Below are 11,718 nucleotides of genomic sequence, written 5' to 3'. Positions count from 1 at the left end.
ATTTTCTTAACAGGGTCTTTTGCAGAGGGCAAGTTTTTAATTTTGAAGTAGTCCAGTGTGTGTGTGTGTGTGTGTGTGTGTGTGTGTGTGCGCGCGCGCGCACACACGTACGCGCTTGTGCAATGCTTTTAGTGTCAAATTTAGCTCCAGGTCATGAAGATTTTCTCCTATGTTTTCTTTTAAAAGGTTTATAGTTTTACTTTTTGTGTTTAAGTCCACAATTCATGTTGAGTTAATTTTTTATAATTGTCTTTAAAGATGTTTTTAAAAAAGAGGAATGTTATTATCTTTGTCTTAAGCTTTACCTATTTGCTGTGATCAGGTAACTAGCTCAAAACAGCACAACCAAAACATAAGCTCAAGACTTCTTACAGAGGAGTGAGCCTGCAAATTTTTATACTTACTGTGATTTCTCTACCTAAAAAGTAAATTTAAAAACATGGTACCCAAACCAAAATCTTCTCAACTCATCAGTCTCAGGAATGTTTTCTAGTATAGATTTACAAAGTGATTACATCTATGTTATGACAAAGGATAACTGTAATATTTCCTAACATTCACATTCTTTTAAACTTTAAAATTCTCTGAGAAAAATTCCCATCCACCATCTTTAAATCTGAACTTTAAACTGAACTAAAAAGTTAGTTAAAAAAGTTAAATTGAACTTAAAAGTTTTCTTAAGGGCTAAGAATCCAGGAGCTTTAAAGGATTCTTGACTGAAATAATTCAGGCCTTGGAACTAGAATCAGGAAATTAGAAAAACAGTCTCATTTTTCTTAAGTCTCAGGCTAGGACTTCCAACAATAGGAATATCTACCCAAAAGCTAAGTAAATCAACTAAGTCACTGGACTTGAAGGAAAAGATACAAAGAAGCAGTGCAATCAATGACAATGGTAAAGACACAAGGCAATGGATAGTTTGACCGTATCCAGCTATACATAGGGGCAGCATCTAGTGTATGGAGAAAATCTGTATAAAGGTCATTTAATTTGTGTTTCAGAAATCGGTATTAAATGGAGAAGTGTGGGGGTATAGAGAGAACTCAGTTAACTGATTTTCTTTCAACCTGGATGACCTCGCGCTCTGCCATTATCACCCCTAACTTTACAGGATTCATATCTCCAGCCACAGTAAATACTTGAGGCTCAAATCCTAAGACAAAAATCCTGGAGATCAAACCAGAAAAGATATAAAACAGAGGGATGTCATCAGTAGCTGAAACCAAGAGGAATCAGCATACATACATGAGGGACATCCAAGTTCACAAGAAACAGAATCAGACATAAACCTTATAGTCTCACTTCGGTGATGAAGATGCCTCCATCTATACCAACAAGATAGACACCATCTAAATTGCAAACCTGGAAATAGCACCATACAAGGAAAATCTGTAGAAACAGAAAAGGAATCTATGGCACATGCAAACAGAAAGAGTATTCTCATGGTCATGAGGAAAGGGCAAATACAAGAAATAATTGATCCATACTTATCTTACAACATCCAAAGGATTGAAGTTCAGTATCTGTTGATGTTATCAATGTATTCTTCAATCAACAAATACTCAATGTGCAACCACTGTGTGCCAAATACTGTGTAATGAATAATACATACAGGTTTCCTGACCCTGTGGAGCTTACAGTTATAGACATATCAGGCATTTTTAAAAAATGTATACATAAATATAGATACAGATGTCAATATGTAGAAGTATATTAGTTACAATGTTTCTTTTTGTCTTGGTCTTTGGAAAAAGCCCTGAATACACAAGAACATGTATAGAGAAACAACAACACGTGCTTGGGGATGCTCACAAAACATATATAAAACCCAACTTTTAAACTTTCCTTGGCCTATTACCCAGACACATGAGATATAGGAGATAAAGATATCTGAGAAAACTGAGAAATTCTCTAAGGAGCTGGAGATCACAGGAGTGAGTCTGTGGTGTTGTGGTATTTCCAGTCTGCTCAGAGAGTCTGCAGTGAGCATCACGGAGTTCGGAGGAGTTAGAAATCACGCTAGGTTGCATGACAATTTCTCTCACTTTGCTTGCTATGTTTATGTATAGAATGCTGACTATTGTGTTATTTTTACCTGTGTATGTACATGGCCACCAGGTGACATACTTTTTTAATTGAGTAGAAGTAAGAAAAGTATATGTCAACTAACTTGAATTTAAATAAATTCTTGAAAGAAAAAAAAAAGTCAGAGAAAGTAGATCATGAGGTCTGGCACAGAGATATAACTATGTGAGTCATATAGGCATGAATAAAATGTCATATACAGAGGAGGAAAAACATAAGGAGAGGTGTGGAGTTATTTCTAGAGAAGGTATTGTAAGCCCTAGGAAAGTGAATGGAGTCATTGTTGAAATGTCAGTGAAGTTCTGTTCTCAAGACTGTTGAATGTGATAGCACTATGAGAACAGAACCCCATGATCTCCCAGGAGCCTGTTAGGGAACAGACCCACTGTAACTGTTTAGCAGCCCTTGAAACTGTACATCTTCCCTACAGGCTTTCCCATAAACACTAGATGTGTGTTTGGTCTATGTCTGGAGGCTCCTTGTGTATTCCTCCCATGCTTTAACATTCTTTGATGTTTATGCCTGGCGAACATGAAACAAAGACTATGTGCCGTTTGCTGCTACTGCTGTTTTGCTGCCAGAGGCAGTCCTGCGTGTCCACTCAGTCTAAGTGTCTGAGAACTTTCTCTTAAGTGTGAGGCTACAGAGAGGGCTTGGCCCAGGGCTAGCTAACCCTCGAGGACTTCCAACAGCTAGTGACTGGAAGGGAGATGAGAGTGTGCACAGGAGTCAAGGTGGCTCATCAGGGGAAAGGAAAAGAGAGCTTTAAGAGTAAGTGGTCACAACTCATGTGTCGAAAGTTTCTGAGAGGTCAGCTATGGGGATACCTGAAAATTTCTGTTGATCTACAACACAGAGGTCATTAGTAGTCTTTTTGAGGGCTTAACTAGTGGAGGAATTCAAGCCAGATCGATCTATACTCTTTAATCCAGAAATTCCAATGGATAAGCGCAATAGCAGTGTATAATTACATTCACCAAAGAACATGTATAAGAATATTCATGCAGGGCACCTGGGTGGCTCAGCAGGTTGAGCGACTGACTCTTTATTTCAGCTCAGGTCACGATCCCATGGTTCATGGGTTCCAGCTCTGCAGCGGCTCTGTGCTGACAATGCTGAGCCTGCTTGCGATCCTCTCTCTCCCTCTCTTTCTGCCTCTCCCCTGTTTGTGCTCTCTCTCTCTCTCTCTCTCTCAAAATAAATAAATACACCTAAAAAAAAAAAAGAATATTTATGCAACACTGCAAATGAACAGGCAAACAGGCAAAATGAATCTATCTATGGGATTGTGGTTTCCCCGGAAGAGCAGGTAGTGACCAGAAGGGGACAGACGGGAGGGCCATACATGACAGAGCAGCAGTCTCTGGAAGATACTAAATCCTTCAAAGGAAGCTTCCTAAGAGTCCCTTTTACACCAGGACAGATCTGGGCTTTGACGCTACAGGCTGAAGCAACTTTGGCACTACAGGTCAACACAGGGAAGCCGTTTAGATTTTGGGTCTTCCGCTTTAATGTAATCATCACAAACCACTTAAAAAAAATCTTTTGTGAAATGTCTACTGCGAGGTAAAGAATTGAAGATAAAGATGCTTTTGATGAATGACACTGTTTGATATGTTCTCTGAGCCAGAGAAATAGCATTTTCCTTAGAGTGAAGCATCCACCTGAAAACCCCCACTGCCTCAGGCACAGCCCCCCGCTTCTTCCTTCTACACCGCCGCTCTCCCTGGTGTCCACAGCTGGGGGATGCCTGAGATCTGAGGTTTTTGTGGGGCTCCCACAGTTGCCGCATCACTGTGGTGTCTCTCAGAGCACAGAAATACACTGCTGAGTCCCTGAGTTGTAATGCTGTGATGGTGAGGCTGATGGATCTGTCGGGTTTCTGGAAGTTCAGAGAATACCGCCCCTCTGTTGCATTCTGCTCACTGTAGGACTCCTGATAAATAAGGAGAATCATTTCCCCACTTGGTGGTTGTTTGTACCAGAATAGATAATAAGTATAACCACTGGCTTCGTATACACAATCCAAGGTCACAGCCTCCTTCTCTGGCATAGAAATTGCAGGTTGGGCTTGAGTTACCTTCTGTGCCATGCTGGCTCCTGCAAAAAGAGAAGAGAGAATTAGGCTGATTCTCCTGGTAGTGGCCCTAGGGTCTTAGGGAACTCAGGTAGGACTGAGAGTTCTGATTCCCCTGCCCATTATTCTACTCTCCTAAACCCCAGCAGACAATGATAACCTGTGTCTACCACTGAACTTGGGACTCGGCACAGCCTGTCTGTGCTTGTGGCTGTCCTTACTAGCCCTACCAAGGCAGATGGAGGCTGTGACTATTCTCAGCAGGCTGGGGAGCAGCATGTTGGAGGCTCTTCCTGTGAATGAAATGTGCCGTGTTCCATCTCAAATTCAGGTCTAAATGCCTGCCCTGTGCCTCAGAGAGCGCACACACACACACACACAGTGACTAAGCTGTAAGATGCTACCGTGCCAGAACAGGAAATGTAGTTTGCTATCAGTTTGCTAGTGTTGAGCTGTGGCTTTGTTGACATGGTGGGAAAGTCTAACTTGCCTATTAAGTCTTTTTCTAATTTAATTCACAACAATGATATGTATAGGAGTTAAGCTGAATTGTAGGACACTGATGGTAGAACCATTTGCCATATTCAGCCAATGCATCTACGATGGACTGGTAAATCTGAAAAGAAATACAATTTATTATGATTATGGTGACTTCTGAGAGCAAATAGTCATCCATCTTTTTGCACAGTGTATGCTTCTTTTTGTCCCCAGCCAAAATCTACAGTGAAATATACTCACAGATTTTTCTTCTGGACAAGAAGATAAAACTATTCATTCTCAGTCATCGTAACTTTTCTTCTCACACTGCAAGGCATTGGTTTCTGAGGAATTTTCCATTGGATAAAGCTCTTTGTCTGTTTAATGCTACCACAGCAAGTTTCCTGATTGACAAAATTTGGCTAACTGCACATGCCTAATAGCAATCAATAGTAAGTCTGTTAGAAAACTCTTGCTTTGGAGGTGCCTGGGTGGCTCAATCGGTTAAGCATCTGATTTCAGCTAAGGTCACGGTCTTGACTTCGGCTCAGGTCATGATCCCAGGGTTGGTGGTGACAGCTCAGAGCCTGGAGCCTGCTTCAGATTCTGTCTCCCTCTTTCTGCCCCTCTCCCACTTGTTCTCTCTCTCTCAAAAATAAATAAACATTTTTTTAAAAAGAAAAAAAAAGAAAAATCTTGCTTTTGAATATTGCCCCCTCCAGTCATAATAAGGTCAAATTCACCAGGTCATGCATTCTTATTTTCTTATATCAAAAGTGTAGCCTTTCAAAAATTGCAAATATCACTTCTCTCTGTTGCAGCAGCTGTGGCTCAGAGGCTCTCCCTGGACTCAGTCCCTCAATAGCTTCATGACTTAGCAACACGGAAGTTGGTGTCTGATTTGCTTGGCATCAATGTGCTGATTTATGACTGTGATTCAGTTGACTGCAGCTTTTAATTGCCTGTTTATTTTCTCATCCCTAAGTGAATATATCAATTTACTGGCATCTAACGTCCATGTTATATAATGAGAAAACAGAATTTTTTAGAAGTCCAGGATGGTTCAACTATCAGAAAAATGTTGTCTCTAAGAGGAGGGATTTGACTGGAAAGAGGCACGAGGGGACTTCTGAGGTGAAGGATAATTTCAAGACACACTGAACAGAACATGTAAGATCTTGCATTTCATTGTAGAAAAAAATGATACCTCAATAAAAAAGTGAACCACAATAAAATAAAATATACAGAGAAAATTAATTCGTCCAGCTTTTTGTAGGTGTTGCAGAAATATATTTATACTTTTTAATTGCTACGGAACAGCTGTAGTCTGCTGTGATCTCAGCCCAATTCCAACCCTTCTGACAACCACTCGAGACCAGGAAGCAACAAAGACTAGCGGGACATTAATATGCTGAGAGACACAAAAGAAATGATTAAACAAAATGGAATACCATGCAGCTCTCAGAATCAAGGTCCACACAGCTACACATAATTATACAAATAAATCTCGCAAAGGTAAGATTGTCTAAAAGAAACCAGCTACGAAAGTACATGCTAAATGATTCCGTTTACATACAGTACAAAAGCAGAGAAAACTATTCTGTGAGCTGATGTCAGCATAGTGATTACTGGGGGTGGTAGACACAGGAAGCAGGTACAAGAGTGGCCTGGCACAGGGGTAATGTCCTGGTTTTCAACGTGGGTGCTGGCTCCAATATGTGGCAGTTCATCTAGCTCTGTAATTATTCAGGTCCACATTCTCTACCTGTAAGTTATTTCATTTATTTTGGTTCCTTTTTATTGAAGTATAATTTATCTGCAATACAATGCATGGTCCCTATATGTTCATTTCAATGAGTTTAAGTATCTTATGTACTTGTGTAATCACCACCCAAACAAAATCAAGAACATTTACCTAACCCCAGGAGTCCCCTTGTGACCCTCTCCAGTCAAATCTTCGTCCCCAGAAGGAACCGCTTTCTAGTTTTAACTAAGCTTAGTTTTTCTGTTCTTGAATTTCATACTAATGGAATCATACTGCATTTGGCAGGAAGGGTCTGGCTTCTGTCAGTTACCAGAGATTTTAGAGATCCATCCTATTATTGTACATATTGGTTGGTGGTTCGTTCCTTTTGATTGCAGAGTGATATTCCTTATATACCATTAATTATTTACATACTCTCCCGTTTGTGGACATTTTGGGTCATTTCCAGTTTGTGGTAAATATGAGTACACCTGCTACAAACATGTCTGTGTGTCATTTGTGGGTCTGTATTTTCATTTCTCTTCGGTAAATACCTATTCATGGACTTAGTAGGCCACGGCAGTTTCCCAAAGTGATGGCACCAGTTTCCCTTTCACCAGCAGGGCACGGAAGGTCCAGTTGCTCCATGTATTTGCTGATATTTGAGGTTGTTACCTGATTTGTTTGTAGGCCTTCTAGTGGAGGTGAATGACATCTGAATGTGAATTTAATTAGCATCTCCCTAATTATTAATAGTGTTGAGTGTATTTTATATACTTATTAGTCATCCTATTTAAGTATTTTATTATTGTTTTATCTTTCTATTGTTGGCTTATGAGAGTTCTTTATATTTTCTGGAAGCAATCGTTTTCCAAATATTTCTTTCTAGCATACTTCTGCCTAGACTTTAGATTGCTTATTGATTTTCTTTCTTTCTTTTTTTAATGTTTATTTATTTTTGAGAGAGACAGAGCGTGAGCAAGGGAGGGGCAGAGAAAGAGGGAGACACAGAATCTGAAGCAGGCTCTAGCCTCGAACTCAGGAAATGTGAGTTCATGACCTGAGCCAAAGTTGGACAGTTAACCAGGTGAGCCACCCAGGTGCCCCAAGATTGCTTATTGGTTTTCTTAAAATTGTTTTTGGATGAGTAGAAATCTTAAATATTGCTCGTGTCCTATTTATTAATTTTCTTTTATGGTTAGTATATTTTGTACCATGTCAAGAAGTCTCTTCCTACTCTGAGGTCTCAAAGATATTCTCCACTGTTTTGGGCTATTTTTAGTAGTAGCATCTGAAATTAAATTAAGCATCTTAATTTATCCTAGCTTGATTTCAAATAATATTATTTCCCTTTATGAAGAAAATGTTTTTTATTGCATCTGGATATGCTGTAATACCACAACACATTGTTTTTATGTTGCCTTAAAGAAACAGTGGCTTTTTAAAGTAAGTGAAGTTATTAAAATTACTAACAAAACTTAAAAATGTCCACTCAGGCATCTACCCTTTCTGGTGTTCTTTGTGTCTTTTTGTGAATCTGAGTTTCCATGTGATATTGTTTCCCGATAGCATGAAGACTTTCAGCATCTCTTGTACTGCAAGTCAGGTGGAGACAAATAATCTTTGATTTTGTCTCTTTGAAAATATATTTAGGGGCACCTGGGCGGGTCAGTCAGTTAAGTGTCCGACTTAAGCTCAGGTCACGATCTTACGGTTTGTGAATTCAAGCCCCGCATAGGGCTCTGTGCCGACAGCTCAGAGCCTGGAACCTGCTTCGGATTCTGTGTCTCCCTCTCTCTCTGCCCCTTACCCACTCATGCTTTGCCTCTCTTCCTCTCTCAAAAAAAGTAAATAAACATTACAAAAAATTTTTTAAAGAAAATATATTTATATTGCTTTTATTTAAGGGTATTTTGGCAAGTGATGGAATTCTAGGTGGTCATATTTTTGTTCTTTCAGTATTTTGAAAGTGTTTTATTGTCTTCTTCTTACTACTGTTTTTGGTAGTAAGTCAGTTATCATTTGTATTTTTATTCCTGCGTGCATGTGGTGTGGCTATCTTTTTCCTTTGACTGCTTTTTAAAATTTTTTAAATTAAGTTTATGTATTTACTTAGAGAGAGAGAGAGAGAGAGAGAGGGCAATCTGGGGAGGGGCAGAGAGAGGGAGAGAGGAAGAATCCCAAGCAGGCTCCACACTGCCAGTGTGGAGACTGATGTAGGGCTTGAACTTACAAACTCTGAGATTGTGACCCGAACCAAAATCTAGAGTTGGATACTTAACTGACTAAGCCACCCAGGAGCCCTTTCCTTGGACCACTTTTTAAAAGCTGATCTTTATTTAATTTTTTTTTTTTTCAGAATTTTGACTGTGACGTGCCTAGATGGGGCCTCCTTTGTGTTTATCATCCTTGGGATTCTCTGAACTTGTCTAATCTGTCCATTAAGAATTTTCTTCAAATGTGAAAGTTCTCAGCCATTATCACTTTTTGTGTGTGTATATAGATATATGTGTGTGTGTGTGTGTGTGTATATACACCATATATATATATATATATATATATATATATATATATACATTTTTCCCCTTCCTTATGGGAATTTTCAATCATTAATATGTTAGACCATTTGTTATTGTCCCTCAGATCTCAAAAACTTGTTCTGTTTGTTTGTTCTTACCATTTTACCTCTTTTATTGAAGTTGAGATAATTCTATTGACCTGCCTTCAGCTTCACTGATCTTTTCCTCTATTATCACCAGGTTTTTCTTTAGCTTATTTTTATCACTTCCTTTACATATGTATATATATATAAAACTTATATATATATTATATATATATGTTATATATATAACTTGTATATATAAAATTTTTATAAAATTTTAATATAATTTTATATATAATCTTTATAAAATTATATATGTAATTTATATATATAAAAGTTATATATAAGTGTATATATATATAAAACTTAATTATATAATACATTATATATATAAGTTCCCTAATCTCTCCTAAACTTCTACATCTCAGCATGCATATTGTTTACATTTTCTGTTAAGTCCTTTGGCATTTTTACCATAGTATTTTGTAGTACATGTCTGACAGTTCCAACACCTGCGTCGTCTTTTTGTGTCTGCTTCTATTAACTGTTATCTTTTTGACCATGGGTCACATTATTGTTTGTTTATATGTTTATTTGCTGCTTCTTTGGGTATCTCATAATATTTTATTATATTCCAGATGATTTATATAAACTAGAAATAGAAACTGAAATAAATAAAATTTCTCCCCCCAAATTCATGCCCTTCTTCTTCCTGCTGTTAAGGTGTATGTGTGGTAGGGGTAGAGTCTGAATCAATCTGATTTATGGTTCAGAGTCTTAAAGAAAATAGAATCCAACTTATGTTTGAAAACTTTTGTAGCTTCAGGTTTGGTATTTGTTGCAGCATTAGTTTCATTCAGGGTAAGGTCAGGACTTTCCATCAAAGGGTTTGGTATCAGCACACTGGAAAAATTCCAGATATCTCTTCATGCTTTCCTACCAGATCTGCCTACTTTCTCACCTATTGGAAGTCTCTCTCTTGCTTTATAGTCTGGGGGCCTGCTTTTGAGTCACCAGGGAGTTCTTTATGTTTGTTTGTTTGTTTGTTTACTTATTTTGAGATGGGGAGGGGCAGAGAGAGAGGGGGAGAGAGAGGGAGAATCCTAGGCAGGCGCTGCACTGACAGTGCAGAGCTCAATGCTGCGCTCAGTCATGGCCGGAAGTCAGATGCTTAACTGAGTGAGCCACCCAGGTGCCCCTAGGGACTTCTTACTGATTCCCAGCCCTGGACTTGGCTTTTTGCTCCCTGAGCAAATTCTTTCTCCCCTGCTGCCTGTTCCAGTCTTCAGAGAGCTCTTGATCTATACTATATAAAAGCCCAAAACGTCTCAGAGGATTTTCTCCCCACTCTCAGCTTTTTTCCATGGCTTCAGCACGTTACCTATGCACCCTGTGAAGACCCATGGAGAAGGATTGGTGGATGGGTGTACACTTAACAGTAGCTGGGGCTCTTCAGAATTCTGATATGTCTTAGCAGCCACCCCATGGCCCTTAGAGATTCCTTAAACATTTGACTAATTTCCCCTTGTCCCTCTCTATAAAAGATTCCTTCTTCTTCCGCTATTTCAACAGTGATGAAAGTTGCCACTTTCTGGAATTGAGTTCATTTAGGTTTCTTTGCATCCTCAACTTTCTGACAGTTATTTGTTTTAAGCTAATTGGAAGCAGAGATTCACATATGTATTTTACATTAATAACAAATTTTACTTTTTTTTAAAACAGAGGGATCAAATTTCTAATCTAATATTAACCATCAACGGCCTCTCCAAATCTCAGTTTTCATGGGAATAATAGTAGTACTTGCCGTAAGGCAGTACTATAACAGAAAAATATAAGGGCACGTGCCTGGTATGTGTTAGTGCTTAGAAAGTTTAATAACTAGGAAATATTGTTATTATTCCATAATACAATTCATATTTTTTATAACAATGTGAGAGTGATGTGATAGTAAAATAATGTTCTTTTTTTTTTTATTTGGATTTGTGCAGATTTGGAAGATACATTTTTTTAAGTGAGTTCCACACCCAGTGTGGGGGCTTGAACTCATGACCCTGAGATCAAGAGTCACATGTTCCACAAACAGAACCAGCCAGGTGCCCCAATTTTTGGAGAGTATCTTTAAAGCACAAGACTCTTAGCTCACCAAAGAAAAGGCTCGTGTACTTTGTAATAGCCCCAGAACCTAGCAAACTGCCTCTGTATAGCATTTCTTAAATAGATTCATTAACAAATGGGAATAATAGCATCTTACAATTGTATAATTCATTATTGCTTAAATGATATTTCTACTTGTGTGTATATATATATATATATATATGTATGTATATATATAGGTAACACTTTTGGAGAATATTTTTAAAGCACAAGACACACACATACACATGTATACATGCATACACAACATATATATATACATAATATATATACACATATATGTTTTATATATTAAATAGGTTATATTTATATATAACACTTATATATAAATATAAGTGTGTATATATAATTTATGGTATATATAACTGGAGAGGCTTAAGTTAATGACATTTAAAATTTCAGTTCTGAACTTGGTGAAGGGGATTAGAGAGAAGTTGCCTCTATCAGAACGGACTAAGAAGATTAAGACAGGCAGATCTAGAAGCACAACCATAAACGATGTACTTAATGCAAGCATACAAAGTGGATACAGGCTGATGGACAGGGCTCACAGGATCCCACAGCACTAGGAACTTTAGA

At 38.2% G+C, this 11,718-nt stretch overlaps 1 gene segment (V, D, J or C); it reads right to left on the bottom strand.

Annotated features, from left to right (window-relative positions):
* Window positions 1–3,532: 3,532 nt before the first annotated feature.
* Window positions 3,533–4,537, bottom strand: LOC113601502 (T cell receptor alpha variable 14/delta variable 4-like). The segment is given in 2 exon segments: window positions 3,533–4,185; window positions 4,393–4,537. Coding segments are annotated over 2 exon segments (618 nt in total).
* Window positions 4,538–11,718: the final 7,181 nt, after the last annotated feature.

Source organism: Acinonyx jubatus, chromosome B3 (genome assembly GCF_027475565.1).
Source record: "Acinonyx jubatus isolate Ajub_Pintada_27869175 chromosome B3, VMU_Ajub_asm_v1.0, whole genome shotgun sequence".
NCBI classification, from domain to species: Eukaryota; Metazoa; Chordata; class Mammalia; order Carnivora; family Felidae; genus Acinonyx; species Acinonyx jubatus.
This window is presented reverse-complemented; position numbering and strand designations above follow the sequence as displayed.